Raw genomic sequence first — 20,137 nt, forward strand, 5'->3', positions numbered from 1 at the left:
CAGAAAAATCAAGATTAAAAGTGAAAATTAATCAAATTCACGAGAGATTTTTATATCATTGAGTGACTTTGTGGATCATTCAATTTGATAAAGCTAAAACAAGATTATTGGGAAGGTAATTTAGGGCATTAATCCACTGAACACAGAAACAAATTTGCTCTACACAGACTTCACAATGATTTGTTGTAAGTGTATTTCAGTTTAACAATCACTTTAGGAAGCTTTTCGATGTTTGGGTTTGGTGGGGTTGGTGGTTTTTTTTTCATATTTAATCCCATTATTCCCTTTTTAGCAACTTTTCAGCAACCAGACTACTTGCTTCCGTCATGCATAAAAAAAAGGCTCTTTCATACAAGTTTCATTACAGAATAAAAAGATCTCTTCTCTCCAGTGGAACCTGCAATATCTAAGTTTCACACAAGACGCAACAAGTGAATTTAAACAAAGTTAGGTCAATGAGTGGCTGAGAATACCTACCATACAAAGTGGCTATACATGACATTGTAAAGTAATTAAATTAATCTTCCACCCTAACACCTGTGTAATTTGCAGGATCTTCAGCAGTGGTATTTGTCATAAGAACAAGTGGAGCACTGCTACATAACTTTATTCCCTTCATTTGGGTTGTATCTTTTTAAAACCCACAGACATACCTTCAGTAGCATGCTAGCATCAAGAAAATCCTGACAGCCGTTCTCAAGGATACCAGAATGAAGAACGCCTGGTAGACAACCAAAACAAGCTCCACAATAGGGGATTTGAATATGTAAAAGATCACCTCCTTCCTCACTGCAGTGATCATGAGTAGGCATGCTTGAATTGAGGACGGGGTCAGCTGAGATGTCTCACTGCACAGGAAGGGGCAGCTGGTGAGGTACCATTCAGTTACATTATCTTTTTCTGTGACCATCTGAACTTCTTAAGGGCATGCTGCAAAATTTATCGATAACTCATAACCCTAGAAAACCATCAAATCCATGCTTTCTGCTCTTGGGATTAGTATTAGTTGCTTTCATTAGTATTAGCTGCAATTCTTAGGAAATTGTAAATAGCTCTATTACAAGTGTTGAATAGCATCTGAAAAACAAGTATCAATTTTTTATTTTCTTCACTGCTCATAATTTTGTTACAGTAGATTTGTCTCTCACAAAATCAATAACAAAGAAAACTAGTGTGGTGCTCCTCAAATTATTTGCCAGCTGCCGAACAAAGACAGGTAATTAAGTGTTTAGATTTTATTCAGTCTCAGGTTAAGATTGACTCAGCTCAGCGGAGCTCAGGATAATCGTTCACCATCCTGCTCCTAATACTTATCTGCAGTAACAGGGAGAAATCTACAGGTAAAGGTCCTTGGAGAATAATTAAGGAAATAATAACTACTATGCCTTCAATATTTTTATGTTCAAAACCACAAAGCTTCATTACTACAGGTCAAAACTAAACTAGAAAGAAGCATGATGAAGTATTCAGTAGGTCATACTTGCTTTTTTTTTTTAAAAAAAAAAAAGTTTGTAACCAACTCTTTGATGCGTAAAAGGGAGGAGCTTGTGCTTCTTGTGCTTCCACTGCCCTGTTTGTTCACTGATGGAGATGAGGCAGAGGAATAATTCATGGATGTGCGCTGAGCTGAGGTCCTCAGAAAGCTTGCAGGTTTGGGAACAGTCCCAGTTTGGGAGACACAAGCAGAAAGAACGAGTCAGGGAAGAAGATGAGGGGCTGAATGGGTCTCCTGGATAGGATTTCAAGAGGGCAGGAACAAGTGAAAAATTAGAAGCAGTTTCTTTAAGGTATTTTTTACATCCTATTTCACCAATAGAAATCCATTCAGTATTATGGAACTACAGGGTTGGTCTTGATTGATAGGAACAAGAGAAACGTGCTTTTTTTGTTTCTTCTTTCACAGCTAAGTTGACTATTGCATTTAGAAAGACATCCCAACCTTTGAAAGTCAAGATATTTTTGCTAAGATTTTCAAAAGTTGGACTTGAGCTGATACTAAACTATTAATTCCATACAAACATCAATAATATAGTCCAGATCTTAAATAATAAGTCAAGTGGCAAGACATATCCAAAAATTTAAGATTTATCGAAACAGTCATTAAACACAAGTTTATGACAGTTACGTGAGAGTTTAAAGGTTTATTCTCATGAGAAGTTTGTCTTCTCCTTTCATTCAATAGTGGCTGTCCCCACCAGATTCTTATAAGATTGCATTTTAACTTGAAACTTCAAAACCACTGTTAAAATTTGGGCCCACTGACACAGTTAGGCCAGAATTTATAGTCTACAAACTCATTTAACCAAACCTTCAAGCAACTGCAGCTAAAGATTTACCTCTGACAGTCTCCAGTGATACATGCAGGAAGCTTGTGAAGCAAGTAACCAGTTTTTCTGAATTTGAAATAAAGCAAACTAGAGGAAAAGAATTTACAGATGCAAATAAAAACCATAAAGCAAGATATTTTTCTTACAGATTTTATGTACCACCTCGTATCTTTCAGTTTTACATGTGAACTATTCTCTGCAATAAAGTTTCAAACATTTGAGATTGTTCTTTGCATTTGCATTCTTATTAAAAAATTATAAAATTTTTGTTTAAAGAGAAATTAACACAGTAAATCAGTCTGGATGACTGGCCTGTCACTGTGTACTACCTGCCAATGAATTTTGCTTGATTAAATCTCATTATTCTCAAACTTGCCCTCTATGATAGCATCACCACTGAGAAGAATGATCTACAGACAAGTCAATGACAGCTGAACAATGGACTTGATGTTACCCACTGGATCATACTTCCATTAAGAAACCATCTTTATCTTTGTCAAGTGCATGAGCTCCACTTAAACAACTTCATACTTAAAGTGATCTGTTTTCAGTCACTGCCTCGGAATTGTTGTATTGGGCTTACAGTCTTAGGGTAAAACCAAACCAAAGGTTGTAAACTACGCAATTGCTATTGAACTATGTAACTGTTCAGAAAACAAAAGCAAAACTGCCATCCCTCTTCAAAAAAATCAGTTAAGTAACAAATGAGCAACTCAGAATATGACATTCAGAGATTCTAGTTTGTGGCACATTTTTCCACAGATTAGTTGAACTGTAACCTACTTGGCCAACAGTTTCTTCAGGCAGGGATTTTAATTTTTCATGAACACATCGCTCTAATAAAGTACTTGGCATTAGTTATGGTTTCTGAATTAAAATGCATTCATGACATTAAATTTTAAAATCACTAAGCCATTAATTTTGACCAGCTTTTTTTTTTTGTCTTGTGTTTGCAAGAATTAGCAACTAAGTGCATATTTCACCAGGAAAAGAATGAAAGCTGTACTAATAAAACTTACTTTTGCAGGTCCCTGCAGAGAATGGTAATATTTTACACACTGACTGCATATCAAATGAAAGCCAAAACTAAATTTGCTGTTCTGATAAAGGCTTATCTGTCAAATATCAGATAATAGTTCAAGTTATGATCAAGGGCAACTTAACACACAATCTGCTATCTACATTTTCTTCTGTATTCAGAAATAAAAAGGTTTACAGCATTTCGAACAGTTCTATAAATTGTCTAGCTCAAGCACTGACTTTAGTACCTATTTGTGAAACTATCTTGCTACAAAAATTTCCAGGTAATAACTAAATAGCTGAGCCTACTCAATTGAGGATGCTGATCTGCAATTTCTTCAGGTATGCAAGTCCCTGCGGTTGCCCTACTTTACCTTACAAAAAAATTCCCCCTTTGTCTGCTTTGTTCAGGGTAGCATTCAGAAAGCTCAAATAGCATAAATCATAAGTATTTTAGTTTTTAATATAAAATCATTACTTCAGATATATCTACTGGCCCCTATAACCTTGCTACTAAAAGAAATAATCACCTGCTGATAGTATGGGAGCCCAATAGCGGACTTCAAACCAGTTTTCGTCTTGTTTTATCTTGTTTCATGTTGTTCAATTTGATATTTGATTTCCATGCTAGTATCATTCTACTGTTCAATAAACTACAGTCAGTGAAGTAGCTCAGTTTTAGTTATGCATTTTAATTGAGTACAATTTACACACTTTATACACCTCTAAGTAGTGTGTCAAACTTGCTCAACAATAAGAATGCAGCTCACTAAAACAGATGTCTGATCCTCCAGCTTCTCCAGTTCTTAGTATCGGTTGTCTTTATTACTCTACATTAACTTGTAGATAAATTAAGCATAACATAAGTGTCTAAAATTCCAGCTGTGTTGCAAAATGCTGCTCCAAGGCTAAATTTTTAAGTCCAAGTAGTTTCATAATCTATGTGCAGTTATTTATGAAGGCAGCAGGAATGCTATTCTGACAACCTAATTAAACTTCCAATAATGTCAGCAGGAATCTGATTGCAAAATGGCTCATTTTATAAACATCACTACTTTTATGACTGACAAAAATATGCACGATCAGGTGCCAACTCCTTCACAAATACATATTTTACAACTTGTGTCGTAAATTACTTGCAAGTACAAAATTCTAGGATGTTAAAGGTCTATGCCCAATCCATAAAAAATGGCACAGTTCATACAAAGATTTCATGGATTTTGCTCTTCTGCCAGTTTCACATCCATGTAACTTGACTAGTTTCAGAGGAGTTATTCGCAATATATATATAAATTTACATCTAAATCAAGCCATCTCCTGTATACAATATTGGACCTGGGATTACACATGCGTTTAAAACACAAGTGAGATACAGGACAGAGAAAAGATAACTGGACCTTGCCTATTTTAAGACCACTATATAGTCTGTATATCACAGTGCACATGAAGCAGCACATTTTTTCAGAATTTGCTTTTTAAGTTTGCTGCCCATTGTAGAAGTCTCTTTAAAACTGCATGGGCCATGAAGTACTGATTAAGTCTGAAAAAAATTACATTTCTCATTGGAAATATTTGAGAGTTACAAAACCCATACATGATATCCCACTATCTAAAGCAGTAATGAACCACTTTCCTCATGGAAAATTCTTCAGCAATTGCTGTGTTGATAGCCATTACAGCTTTTCTAATTATAGTACAGGTTAAAACAAAGTATTGAATGTTTTAGCTCACTCATGTGTGACATGGATACATTTATAATAAGCTCAAGTATTGGGAAAAAAACAGTCATTTGGAACTGATCAACTGCCCATACAAATAGGAGAACTGCTAGTGGTTCTGTATTGCCTGCTCTTCTCAGTCACTTCGCAGAATCCATAAAAAAATCCAGTCTCAACTGCCAATCTTGGAGTCACTGGGTTGTTTTGGGTTTTTGATTTTTTTGGGGGTTGTTTTTTTTTTTTTTATGTTTCCATTAAGACCATTTAAAAATAGTAGTCTTGATATAGCAGGGATGGAAACACAGAATTAAAAGTCAGACCTCACAGTCCTCATAAATTTAAGACATAGTTTTAAAAACTTCTTAAGGAGATGTGCCTTCTGGTTTTATTAAAAATGAAGGTAACATCAAATAAAAAGCAAAACTAAAGAAGAATAGGTAGAACATTTTACTTTCGTCGAACTTTAAACGTAAAGTATTTTAAAAAAACATGGTTTGGAATTTCAAGAACAGGATTATGAACATGTATTTTCTATCCCAGAAAAAAATTCATGCGGTGTTACAGTATTTGATCATTCTCTACATCCACTGGTATGCAACATCAACTTAATGTTATTAAATAGATACAGAGACACCATAAATTCATACAAATACCAGGGTCTTCTGGCCTCAGTTATACACACACTGTAGATAAAGCAAATCTGTTCTTTGGTAATTGGAGTAGGCTCATTTTCCATTCCAATGCAGGACTGTTAGGAGGCCGTATTAGCCACTCATCTCAGAAAATTACAACTCCTGTAGACATAGCCTGGGCTACTTTGTCACAAGAAAATAATATTAGAGGTGGTATTAGAGGTATAAATGCAAAGAAGTTAAAATTATTCATTCCTTGCGGTGGCTGCTTCAGGAAAAAAATCCAGACTCTCTCCTTCTCTATTCATTGTTTAATCTAGGTAACATTTAGACTCATATGTAAAGGTATTTTGATAGATGGGAATGTACACATGCACACTTTCATTTTAAATAAAGAGATCTGTGCGGAGAATGGCAATTTAAAGTTAACATGACTCGAAGGTATTCCTATAATAAAGTTTAAAGATTTAGTAAACTGGGACATTACAAATCCAAAAAAGTGTTTCTAGATTTTTCATCTTCCCTTTTTCAACAAAGACTGACAGAATATACATATACAGGCTGACATTTTGATTTATCCAAAACAATTTTCACTTTGCTCAGTTTTGTAAGTCTATTGACTAAAATGTAATATCATTCACAACAAAATATTTTCAGTAAGTGAAACAATAAGCAAAGAAAACCAAAACTAAGCTCAGAAGCTAAGTGGTTTAGAAAGCCTGGTAATATCTATGTGTGCATAAGTGTGTCTATAATTTTTTTTATACATTATATATATAGACACACACACACATATATACACACACACACGTGCGCACATGTGCACACGCACACACACACATTTGTAACCTGCAGTGAAGATCAATCTATTTTCTAATAAGGAACAAAACACATTATTTAAAAATGTGGCTAATTTAACAAAACAGAGAAGAAACTGCTGCTATCAAAATATACAATTTGGATTGCAGACTAGAAGGCTAACAACATTAAAAAAATAGTTTTAAGCAAAACCCCTTTGCTTCTGAATAACAACAGGTATCAACCTGCCATAGCATGAAGCATCCAAACAAGATTTTATAAAAAGTTTAAACTGTGACCCTTCTTCATTTGTAAAGTTCTTGACATATCATATAGTGCGAGCTCTGGTCTCCAAACTGGAGCCCCTTTCATTTTTCTCAATCCATACTTCAGGAAATAAATGGCAGCTGAAGGATTCAGAATCTCAAGTGAGATTTGTGCTTTACCATATACCTGAAAAAAAATAACAGAAAACAATGTTACCTCTCTTTTGGTATTTACAGAAATTTTACTCTCAGGAATAATATGCACAGGGTTTGTTAAAACAAAATTCTTAGAGAATTAGCAAGTTGTCGAAGAGATGCAATGTTTTATCTGCCATATAGCTCTGTGATATGCACAATATTTGTCCCACTAAAAGACAGTCAGCTAAAACCTTTGCTTTGAAGAAAATTCATGTTTTCCAAGGCACCAACAATTCAGATATATAGGTCAGCTGAGACTTTTAAATAAGAAGCCATGTAAAGTTTGATGCTTGGAATTATTTTGACAATTCCCATAGGATTTTTCTTTTTGAAGTTCACTCAATCATTCAAGCAGTTTGCTGTGCAATCAACATGAAAAGATTAAACATTCATGAAATGCATGGGCTTCTCCCCTCCGTCAATATTTCTTCAACTGCTTCATGATAAGAAAGTTTCTTCTCTACAACACGACAAAGGTATTGCAATGAACTTCCCATTCAGAGAGGGTTCTGAACCACAGAGAAGCAGACTCAGAAGCAATGCTGCTCTTCACAGAGCTGCTGGGGCTCCTCCATCCCTCACTTCTCACAAAAGGCAGGGCTAAGTATTTGGAAGGCCCCTAAGATACAGAAGAATCGCTAGTCCAAAGCTCATTATGTGCCATATCTTTTTTGATTTCCTTCCTCTCCTATCCAGTGCTGGGGACTCAAGGGCATCAGGGTAAGATAATGCTTTGTGACCCTCTATCTTAAGGTAGTTTCTCACCTTTTCTAGACTCATCTAGTGAGGTGGAGAGAGAAAGGAGGAGAGCTCATAAGCTCAGAACTGCAGTCCAAAGGGAGGGCTGGGGGAACAAAGGAAAACTCTACACCACCTAGCTTGTTCTCCATTCCTTTCCTTCTGCCTAAAGGGAGGTGGGGAATCATGGTACTACTTGATGATTAATGGTAACTACTCTTCCTTTAAATCCATGCATATGACACTTTGGAGATTATTATTTATAGTTTATAATAAAATACAGTGGTATATATTTAACTGTATCATCAGGGAAAGTCTAACCAAGCAGTATTTTCAAGCTAAAACATTGTTCAAATATCTAAGTTGTATACAATTCCCTTGTTGCCATAATTTTTCCTTCCCACCAAACATGATAAAAACATGATCATGAAGAATTTTCAAGGAAACATACCTGTCCAAAGTTTCCCAGAAGCGTAGAAATACTGGCCTGTCCAGGTGTCTTTTGTGGTAGCTTAGTTCTAACACTGTTACATCCCATTTCTGTACATTTGGATCCAGACGTACTTCATCATATTTGAGATGAAAAGCTTTAACTACAGGAAACAAGAAAACATTTAGTATACAAACATGATGACTTTACAGTGTTTAATTATTAGTCAAAGAGAATTCCCATCTCACCCCTCTTTTTTCAGAATACAGTCTGAGAACAAAATTACTAAGCCCATCTCTCAAGAAAGTAAACCAGTTAATAAAGGGCACTGAGCTAAATATAGCGGTTGATGGCCACTCTCAGGCTCTCATGCTGTTATAGGTTTAAATGAAAGGGCAGCCCCTATTTTTAGATGCACAGATTCCAGGAGAATGGCAGAAACTCATTGCCAATTCAAGCATATTTTCTTTGGGAAACAAAGATGTTCTTTCTGAAAATCCTTGAACTGTCCAAGAATTTTAAAAAAGCATTTCTGAGACCATTGAGAACGAAGCCTGGCTATTTCCTGAAAGCCTGTGTAGAAGACTGATAACAAGAATGCCAGTGTAACCCCCAGACGCTACATGAAGCATTCTGAGAAATTTAGTAACTGCCAATTTCCCCTGATCTAGTACTCAATTAAAAATGGTAAAATATTAACAGTTATTTTGCTCTTGGGAAGTATTGTCACATGTGAATTATGTAAAGCCTAAGCATTAATACAGTGAGTATTAAAATCTTCTTGTGACTCCTCTTGATTTCCTTAGCCAAATAATAGTTTTGACATAATCCAGTGCAAAGTGTTTAAGTCTTGTACAATTCCTATCTGGTAACCAATTTGATGCATTTTGTATTTTGGATATTATTGGAGAAATAAAGCAGACACATTTGACCAGGCTTGTGGAAACTAGTTATTTTTAATGCCATGGTCGTATCTTTTCTGGTACTACACACTTCATTTTTTCTTCCACAAAATCCACCTACAATTTTAGCCAAATGGCTAAAATAAATAAATAAATAAATAAATAAATAAAATCAGTCCCCTTTTTCAGATACAGGTCAATCTATAAAATGATATATCTAGGAGCATTCTAGAAGATTGGATTCTGAAATTAGCTTTTTTTTCAATTAACAAACTAAAGGTGTGATCATCTGGCTTGTACCATTGCCAGATAAATTTCCAAGCTTTATGAATGAAAACTAAGAATACATATACATTATATTTGCCATACAATGTTGCATGCTTTAAAATAATTCCAGAGAAAGCAAATAAAGATATATCGGGGCTATGCATTTACAGAAAACTTAATCAACACCTGACAGAGCCTCTGCATTAAGGTTAAACGATAGGGAGCAGAAGACAATCCACTTCTGAATCTGAAACAAATCAGTATTAAAGCGCACTAATGTGCTCTAGCAGCAAGACCTTTAAAATGGTATTCAAAATTAAATATTTGTTCATTAAAGTGACATCATTCAAAATTTCATCTGAATTTTGCAGATGCAAAAATAAGCTTGTTTGCTATGTGAACATTAAATACTCAGACCACATGTAAAGAAAACTAAGGAGAACAATTTTAGAGACTCAACTAAGAAAATGCTATGTAACATAGCAATTGAACAAATTAAACCAGTTAGGCTCTGGTCCAATACAAATTTTACTGACAAATTCTTTATGGTAAGCTACCTGTTGTTTTCCAAAAATGACAGTGATAAGCTTTGAATATTTGTTAATCGCTATGGTCCCAGTGAATTACATGAAGAAACGCAAACTGCAGGCAAAACAATGAACTGTTGCAGATTCCAGAAATCGCATTTATGAAGACCACTGAAGACTATAAATATGGGCAAAGCAATAGCTTCAGGAAAAGGTAAACACATACAACCACACTGACATTGCCTGTGCTCTCTCCATTTACACTGTTTTTATTTTGAGGAGTGAGTAAAGTCATTAGGAAAAGCCCTAGAGATACTCTTATCAGGAAAATATTTCAAAAATACCTCGCTTTGAAACAACGGAATGCATTTCTAAATTAAAAAAGGTCCATTGTATCTTTATGAGTCAAGTAAGAACAGATATCCTTCTTTCACTTGAAAAATGTAAGGATTTGTACACCTTCAGATTGAACTACATAGGCTATGATTTTGATCTTTTGGCATAGCGAAGACTTAAAAAATGTCCAAGTATGTCATAACAATTCCTATGGCCCTCTATACATTTATATATACATAATGTTAAAATTAATAGGAACTAGTATGCAACTACTAGCTAGACCTTAAATAGTTAACAGCATTTTCCTTAGTTTTGCTTTTCACAATTTCTGTTTTCTCTGTATCTTCATTTTGAAGTGTTATTTTCTTCTTTCATTAGTCTCTTTTGTTAAACTTTCTCCTGTGGTGTATTTTTTCTTTTACATTGACTTTCAGGCTCTTTCATTCTCTCCCTGTTCATTCTCAATCCCCCCTTAAGGAACTCATTCTATTTTCTTGTTCACAGATATATCTTTAGTCTTCCATCCGACTTTTCTTTTTTTTTGCTCCTTACCAAACTAGCATTCTCCTTCCATCTTCTACTTCACATTCCAAATATGTGCACACATAAAACCTGATCAAACTTGTTTCCTCATCCCACTGACTGGAAGATGACAGACTAAGAACTAAGGTGGTTTTGGGGCTTTTTGCGCCTTTTTTGTTTTTTTCTTTTGTGTGTATGCGTTGGTTTGGTTTTTTTAAAATCTGTAGCTCAGAAACCAGCAGACACTATAAGAAGGTCTATTTTCTAAGGCAGCTTCACAATGAAGTGACAGAGAACAGAATTTGACAGTTTCTTCAGATATTATCACACACCTTACAATCAGAAGAGTGAACTGAGCAGTGTCTCAAAGCATACTGGGCATAATTGTGACAACTCAAAAAATCTGTTCAGATCTATACAGTTATAAAATCTAGCTCACAACTTAAAAAGTATTTGTATCTTATTAAACTTTCAAGTTTTTGTCAGGCACCAGACCATATTTGTAAAGCTTTCTTAGTGAAATACTAGGTGATTAATCCTCTGTTCAAAGTAGTAATGAAATCTGAAACCTGTTATCTATGAAGTGTTATAATATTCGTTGCCTTTTCACCTTTTTTAGAAGCTTGGAAAATAAATTTATACACTAGCTATTTCTGAACCTCTTGTAAAGATGACAGCTCTGAGAAGATTTCCGTGACCTTCCACAAGTCAGAACAGAAGAATTGCAGAGGGCTCATTAATACTTGCCATCTGTGCAAAGACCTAAGCGCCTGTCTTCTCAACCATCCTAGTCCAACAGTACTTTGGTAGTACTTGGCAGTACTTTGCCATAAGCATAAAAACCTCACAAACACCCCCAAACAGAATAACAAAGCCCCAAACAAAACAAACCCCCCTTGTTTTTGTTTTAAAAAACAAAACGAAACAAAACCCCTTACTTTTTGCAAAGATATCAACAGGTGATCCATCAGGCAAGAGCCAAGGCCAGCCTTTGAACTGCCAAGCAGGACCCTGTACAAACACTGCCACCACACGATCCCTACAAACACAGAAAGAGATGGACACGTTGATGGCCTTGAACACTTAAATTACATGTTTTCTTAAACAGGCAGTATACCTTAGCATAGTTTCTTATGTTAGTAACAGCAGTATAGCACATTTAACAACCACACCTCCAGTGCAACTGCTTTTTCCTCTGTTAAGCAAAAAAAAATTCCATGTGATTTTTCTGGACTTTTAGCTCTGTCCCTTTGCAGAATGCAGTGCAGTTTCTCATGTTACATTTATAAGAAGTCAAACAGTGTTTATTTCTGGTCATTATTACTTTGCTTTTAAAAAGTGCTCCAACATTTTAGAGATAATCTTCTAAGAATAACACTGTAATCAGAGATGAATCAATTTAAAAGCCTTTATTCTGAACAGCGTTAACTTCTATTCTAAAAATTTATTAGAAGAGAAAGCTGCTAAATTTCTGCCTCCGGTTGCAAAGTGCATCCTTTATTGTGAGGGTATGTAACCATTACCTGTGGTCTACAAAAATAAATTTGTGATTAAGATAAAGCTTTTACATTAATAAAATTTAAAAAAAACCTTTGCGAATAATTGTCCTCCCACATACGGTCTATCTTTTTCTTGAACATTTACATCATCCAACCATCATTCCTACCTACTACGACAAACAATTACCTCCCTAATCTAATCCCCAAATTTAATTCATCATAAAGCCTACCAAATCCCAAATGGAAAAGAATAATCAAAGTGGAGTTTTGGGGTTTTTTGTTTTTTTAAAAGACAGACTAAAGCTTTGCCATTTAGAATGATGTTGCAGGTTTTGTAATGGCTAACAGAAAAAAAAAAAACAAACAGCAGCAACCTCTTAATTTCTAGCTACTAATATCTGATTCTCCCTTGGATAAAAACAAGCTAAAAAACCCACACCACTTTACCTCTTTGGTCAGAAGCACTTTAGGAACCATTTTAGATGGTTCTTAAAGGTTTGATCATTAAACATTTTAAGTGCTATTTGATATTTAGAATTTCAAAACCACAGATTTCTGATTAGTTCAAGTGCTCAATACAGAGACCAATTAATTTAGGAACAGGACCTTTTCAAAGTATTCCTCTCCATTAAAATCTACTTTGAAAGTTACGAAACCATCAAAAATGTCATCGTGCATGTCTAAAATCCTCATATTTGTGAGGAAGAAGTAAAAATGTTGCCTAATTCATTACATCAAATAACAAAAAGATATTTCTCCAGAATTTTTCTGCTCAAAGAGAAATATGTTTTCATAGCATTAAAGAATAGGCTACAGACAAAACAATCTGCAGCTTTTTTTTAAAAGCTATCTATGATTCCCTTTCCCCAACTGGGGCTCTCCCTTCAGAAGTAAGCTTCCATCATTGAATCCAGTTCAATGAATCTGATTCACTACTGAAACCACAGTTCAGTCTTTAGTGTCTGATGTGTTTTGTTTCTTTCTTTCTTAAACTATTAAAAAAAAGATAGAATGTCAGATGCTGAAGGCCTGCAAACGTATCTTTCTAATAGATCTCATTCAGAAAGCAGGTGAGAAAGGAGGATTTTCTCTCAGATCACGTTTCGGTGACTTGCACACTACAGTATCATGAACTGGAAAACTCATATGATTATTTCTATTTGAATTTCTGGAACATTTCAGGCAAACCTAATAAAAATAGTTGTGCTACTCATACTGTTAAAATACAGAGTGTCGGATCTCTTAAGAAATTTCTTTTAAAGAAGTTTTGTGTCATATTATTTTCACCTATAGACTCCTATACAGTTAACAATCAATCATTCTTTTATCTGTATCTTAACTTCTATGCAATGTAGTAGAATTTTATTGGTCCCTTCCAAATTCTGCATTGTCCTGATTAAGAAATTTTGTAAAGGGGAAATCTATTTTACCAGTCTTGTGGCATAAGTTTCAGAGGTTGGTCTACTACTCGATAAGGTACAGTAACGCTGACTGTAGTTCCCCCAGGCTGCATCTGGTCCTTCCTTCTCTGTATTAGAGTTTCATTTTCTCGTTGACAGCCTTGTTTCTTCTTTTCATCTGATGGTACAAACCTTGGGGAATAAAGAAACATTCTGTAGACAAAAGCAATTTATTTGATGTAATCAGCAGGAAAAGTAGCAACTTTATCGGAACTTTGCATTATTGGCAACAGTCACTGAAGCCATCTCATTTTCACTATGCCAAGCCTCCATCACTACTCATTCAGAACAGCAAAAAACATAAGAATAATATTTCTTAAGCCCTTTTGATAAAACCAGTTGTACTAAAAGGTCCTCTGCCCCTCAAAACTACAGCCAGACCTGTTCTTATACATTCGTGGCATTGCTTGCCGACCTTACACAATACATTTGCAGATGAGAAGCCAGATCACAACCTGCTTGAATGGCTATAATTCATTCTTTTTAGTGATCAAGGGTAACATGAGGAAGCTTGGGAACTAAGAAACAATTGCTTCCTGGAGCAAATTTTAGAGCTCTGGCTCTTGGAGCCATCAGGATTATGTTTTCTCTAGAAAGCTGGGATTTTTGGTCAAAAAGGTTTTTGAGTGAGGTTTTATTTTTTTGGATGACGGTGATTTTACATTATCAACGATTCATCTGGTTACTACGATGTATGGTACCACAATTCTGGATTTCCCCCCTCCCCTTCCCCAAATACCTTCTCTGATAGATTAAGTGCTCGGAAAATAAGGATAATGTGATCCTCACGTCTTATGTAATCTCTGTATGACAAAGTAAATGCTTAAGATGTGACACCCCCTCCCCCAATGTATTACAGATCTTTGATTTTGCAGCCCCTCACCTTAAAAAAAAATGCAATTCCATTTCAAGAGTCTCTTCTTTATGACGATAATAAAATACACAGAACAGTTCTCAAAATTGGCTTCATAAATGTGAGAGTAGTGCAAGCCTTTTTACTGTTGAATTTCAGTGGATTTTGTCAAAAGGAAAGATAACAAAATCATGCATTTTACAGAACTCAAACTATGTCACAGAAAGGTATGCTGATGTGACCAGTATCACCTACCAGGCCAGCAAAAGAGCAGAGCTCAGACCCATGTTCTCCTAATATTCTATTCAGAACCACCCAGCTTACTAACACTGTTTGCTGCTGACATTTCATTTCCAAAAATTCTGATAATAAGAAACACTATGTTTCACTTAACTGCAAAAGTTACCAGGAGTATTGGTGTTACATTTTAAAAACACAGTACTCTACATAATTGGTAAGATTTCTCTTCATTATAGTACAGATGGTGCTTTTTAAAAGTTTACTATATTTTTCGGGTAAGTTGTTTGCACATTTCTATTTGTTCTCTTCAACCTATTTCTATTTGAATACTAAAAACCAATTTGAATGTGCTTAAACAGGCAGACTCCACTTCCTAGTGCTGGAAAAACAGAAAAAAGGAATGAAAAAAGAGATATAAGGAAAAGTTCATTATTCAGTTAACTTGAAAATACTAGTTTTTGCTAACATCTTATATCCAATGAGAAAATGGCATTTTTGGGGAAAAAACCCAAACAAACATGTTTTAAAGCAGCACGTGGAAACTGTCAATAAACCTTCAAGCAAAACTATTTTACTCTCCTAACGTAAATAAACAGATGAAGTCCCCTTACACTCTTCATGATTTAACAGTGTTTCAAAACCAGAAAGTCACAACCAATTTCTGAAGTGTGTGTCCAAATGCATACATCTGCACTGGAAAATTAAAAAAAAAAACCTGCAAATGACTATGAATTGTGCATTAAAGTTGACTAGTATTGCAAATACAGAAAAAGCATTGCAGATGTTAAATAAGCTATCAATTAAATTATGCTTATCTGTCTAGTACATGTAAAAAACCACCATTCTGAAGAAAATACAGACAAAAAAGCTATACAGGATACATTGGGGAAAAGTACACCTAGGCCACCTAGAATATTATAAAAAAACCGTTAAGACAGTCATTTTGCCAATAATTGAAGTAATTAGAAAACAGTTAATATTTACATATATTTTATCTACCACAACCGACACATACCATTGCGTGCTACACACAGAAGCGTTCAACACAGTTCTACTTTGGAAAAAGCTACCAAATGTGACATCAGAATTAAGTATTTCTAGTCAGTAATTTAAAAACTTAAAAGTGAGGTGCAACTTTAATCATGAGCATACCTAATGGCCTGTCCTGCCAACATGTTCCAGGCTTTGCTTGGCCAATACTAACTGATAGGAAACTGTATTTCATAACTTAAAGTAAGGATTTTATTGGTGGTCTTGAGCTTTTAAGAAAACCATTCATGAGTCTCTCCTCACCCATCAGAACTAAGGAATCTGGGCTGGAAAGATGGAAATAAAATGTGGGGTTTTTTTTAAAAAAAAAACCCTAATTTTAAAGATTATTAAAAAAAAAAAAAACAAACAACTCAAACACCTTTAACCCAAGTGGCAAGGTCTATACAAAAAGCCAGGATCACCCAAAATGGTGGAGAGCTTGAGAAGAATTTCGTTCTTTATTACATGTCCCACGCACTGAATGAGAACAAACTCTTACACAATATGTAAATAAAAACCAGCCATACATACATTACAAGGATAATAAAATATTCATATGAACAGCAATCTAAAAGGTCACATTTTTAATTTGATTTGTAAATGTGAGGAAGCAAACACATTTTGAACGGAAACAGGAAACCTAGCCGCCCCTGCCAAATTAGACAAATATGGACCCTAAGAAGCAATATTGCTATTCTACAGTCTAACAATTTCATCACTATATCTGAGACCCCTCGCATTTTGCTGAAACAGGCATTCTCAATTTTACTTCTAGCTTTAAATGTTTCTGTGTTTAAGAATTCATTTCAACACTGGTTTATTGACATTCTCTCCATTTCAGCTAGAAACTGTTACAGCCATTAAGGCACCATTTGGTTGTGCCTCAGTTATGTATCTTGTAGACAATATTTTTATTTACCGTAAAAATGTGAACGTTTTTGAATGCATTTCTCCAGGACAGAATATAAAATATCGTGTTATCTGAATTTTCTGAAGAAAAAAATATCAATGAGCAGATTCACATGGAATAGTACAGAAGATAACTGTTGCAAAGAAAGCACTGAAGGAAATGCTTACATATATGTACACACACAGAGTACAGGAATAAATGACAGCTTACAGAAAGTTTATGAAATATATGCTTGCATTTCCAGGAACCATCGATTCAGTGAGTATAATAAAAGCCATGTGCTCAAGAATTAATAATCAATAGAAATTATTGTATGATTATAAATATAATCATGGCTTACTCCCTCACCACTTGGACATAAAAGACAAGCTTAATAAATGTGAGTATTAAAGAAAACAGCAAAACCCCCCTCTTCTCTTGGGAATTACTTGCCACAATACTATAGCTGATAGTTTAACTACACATTTATACTTGACACTTTTTTAATCATCCAATCCACTAGAAACGTGTTCTGAATCCTGCTTGTGCAGGAGCTTACATTTTTTTGTTGCTTCTCCAGATTACTATTCCCTAGTTTAAAAAAAAAAAAAAAAATCCCATACCTTCTTAGAATCCATTTTATACCCCTACTAGGAAATTAATAGCACTCAATTCTCTTGCAGTTTATTTCCAAAATCATTATTCACATAAAAAGCGGTGCACTCTCTCACTTTACAAAGACAGCAGGTCCCTTTCCTAAGGTAACAGGGAAGTGATTGAACAAGATCAAATTATGGAAGGTAACTGGCAAGATGCTACCCACTGAACTGCCAGAGCTGCTCCCACCTAGGCTCTAAACTCGCATCAATTGCTAGCATTAACTTTAACACACTTTCACCGAGGTCAGGTCAGCATTTTCTGGCCCCCAACTCAGGCATACTGAAAAACGTATGAACAGAGAATAAGGCAACTCCAATGCTGGATAGTAACAGAGATCATCCTAACAGACATTTGATTGTGTTTAGACCTGGAGACTTATTTTTACAGTCCCCCCTCATTATTTTTGTTGAATTACAGTATCAAAAGCTTCATACACCTATTTTTGCAAGAGAACAAAGCTTTTTTGTAATACATCATCCCTGAATCTTTCAGATAGTTTGCTCAATGTCAAAGCTGGCTAAATCTCAGTGAGTTGCCTGGCCACATACGGTGAAACATATAATGAGTAAAAGCATCATCATAATAAAAAAACATAATCATCATCTAATCATTCACATCTGCCTGATATAATTCCTGCCTCACTTTTCTTTCATGTAAAGCAGAAGCATTGCCTCTGAAAAGCCTAATTTCAGATATTCTCAAATACTTAGTCTGGAAAGCCAGATTTTACACAATAATTATGATATCTAGTGTTGCATTCAGATAGTGCATAAGAATGAAGTGTATTATATGAAATATTTTTTAAGAAGCTTCACAATATACCATAAAGTATTGCAGTTCTGATTTTAAATGAAATATCTTTTTAATATTTTAGAAACTCTTCATTTTTATCTTGTACTTGGCTGCTTAGAAAAATAATCTTTCAAAAAAAATGTTATCAAGAACACTTGCATATTATATAGCATGTGAGTTGTTGTATTACAATTATATATAGAAATGTTCCCCCACAAAATCTAAGTTGCAACAAATATATGCAACAGACAAATCAGATATATTAAAAAAATCTTAAACCGGTAACACGCTTCAGGTTTACCATTACGTATTTTTCATTCTACTCATGATAGCTTCCTTGCTTTCCGTATTCTCTACCTCAAAAGAGAGTGTAACATCAGTGATGAATTAAAGATGCTGAGTATCATACAAATGTCAGCCAAATTTGGCAAGGAAAAAAACCCCAACATACTACAGAGCTATGAAAAGGCTTACTAAAAATGTAGGTATAATTAATAAGTTTCTTTCAGTCCTTGACAATGAAATTTAATGCCTACCATAGTACTGGATGAAGACTATCCTGTTTATTTTACAACAAACAACCTAAAATACCGGCCAATGATACCGCAATTACTTTTTCTCATATCCAAAGTGACAATGTGTTGCAGTCCAGTTACTTATAAAAAAAATCCAGCATCCTAGACAAAAGCTATCCTAAAAGATAGGGGTTCCCAGCTACGATTAAGCTTTGATTTTAAGTCGTTTGATCTCTAATTATAATTTCAGCTAACTTTGTTTCTTATTTTGTTTTAAGAATTTAAATGGAGGGAATCACAAAAGTTGATTTTATTTATGAAACCCAAATACTCATTCTTTATCACCACACACTTCACAGAACTGTGCTGCCTCAGGTATCAGGCATGGAAGAAGTTGTTCCCCTGTAAACAACCCGTGTCACACGCGTATCACAGGTTCTGCACCCTAGCAATCCTGGGGGCCTCATTCTCCCAGGGTTCTCCTACATTTCTTAGCAGTCTCCTCTGCAAGGGCTCTTACTCTTCCAGCTCCAAAAATCCCTTCTCCTTGTGCTGTATCATTGATTTCCTCTGACAGCTAATACAAGCAGGCTGACAACCTCTAGAAATACAGGAAATTCAAATCTACCTGCATCTTCCTCAGCAGGGGTAAGGGAGGGAGTATTAATTTGGGTGTGTCTTTTCTATCTGGACAATATTTATTTACTCCAAAACTTGTGGTAATGACATGTGTCATCCAAATCTCTACTCTACTGTCAAATTTAGCTGAAAGTGGGGAATGAGTTAAAGAAGGTGGTGACTTAGAGGCAGAAAATAGGTACGTCTTCTTTCCTTGGAAAACCATCACATATCTATCAATCACACTCTACACATCAAGGCTAGTTCTACACCCTGCATACCTGAACAGTAAAAACAAACCCTGCAGCCATTCTAAACAAACTACTTCAACAAATTTGAATGCAAAAAAAATACAGGCCAGGTGGCATATTTTCTAGAAGAGTGCTAGAACTGTCATGGCTAAATTAATATTTTGCTCTTCTGAATTCTGCTATTGCACTTCTGATTCATTAACATACCTTGCTTCTTCACTTTGTCTTTCATACTTGTTAACTACATCAGTGTCCTCCTTTCACCCCTTAAACTTAATTTCATTTTCTTCTGGATCATGTTCTTTGCACTCTAACGATCAGCCTCCTCTTGGGGCAGGTCTTGAGAAGTTAACTGTAGCTCTACCCAGTGGGGCTGAAAACAGCGCAAGCCTCCTAGCACAGATATACTTAGACATGACATACAGGTGCTTTATTCCATTATAGCTATTTCCATATCAGAAAGTAACAAATTATATAGATGTAAAATCCAGGGCTTGTACTTGTGAAATTTTTTCTTAAACATAAAAGCAACATCCTCTGTCAACACAATTATATCAGCCCAGTAACTGCTTGCACATTAAACTATAATGCTAAAAGCTGCCTTCTCTCCAATTAAATATTTCAGAAGAGGCACCAAGACTCCAGTA

General features: G+C 35.1%; 1 protein-coding gene across 1 annotated transcript in view; it reads right to left on the minus strand.

The window, feature by feature from the left end:
- Positions 1-1,499: 1,499 nt before the first annotated feature.
- Positions 1,500-20,137, minus strand: part of CDC73 (cell division cycle 73) — a 110,519-nt gene continuing 91,881 nt past the window's right edge. Inside the window, exons 14-17 of the mRNA XM_075156563.1 lie at positions 13,611-13,772; positions 11,620-11,720; positions 8,149-8,290; positions 1,500-6,948 (exon numbers count right to left, since the gene is read on the minus strand). Coding sequence (XP_075012664.1) covers positions 6,912-6,948; positions 8,149-8,290; positions 11,620-11,720; positions 13,611-13,772 — 442 coding nt within the window. The 3' untranslated portion in view covers positions 1,500-6,911. The remainder of the gene's footprint in view (positions 6,949-8,148; positions 8,291-11,619; positions 11,721-13,610; positions 13,773-20,137) is intronic.

Source organism: Calonectris borealis, chromosome 8 (genome assembly GCF_964195595.1).
Source record: "Calonectris borealis chromosome 8, bCalBor7.hap1.2, whole genome shotgun sequence".
In the NCBI taxonomy this organism is placed as follows: Eukaryota; Metazoa; Chordata; class Aves; order Procellariiformes; family Procellariidae; genus Calonectris; species Calonectris borealis.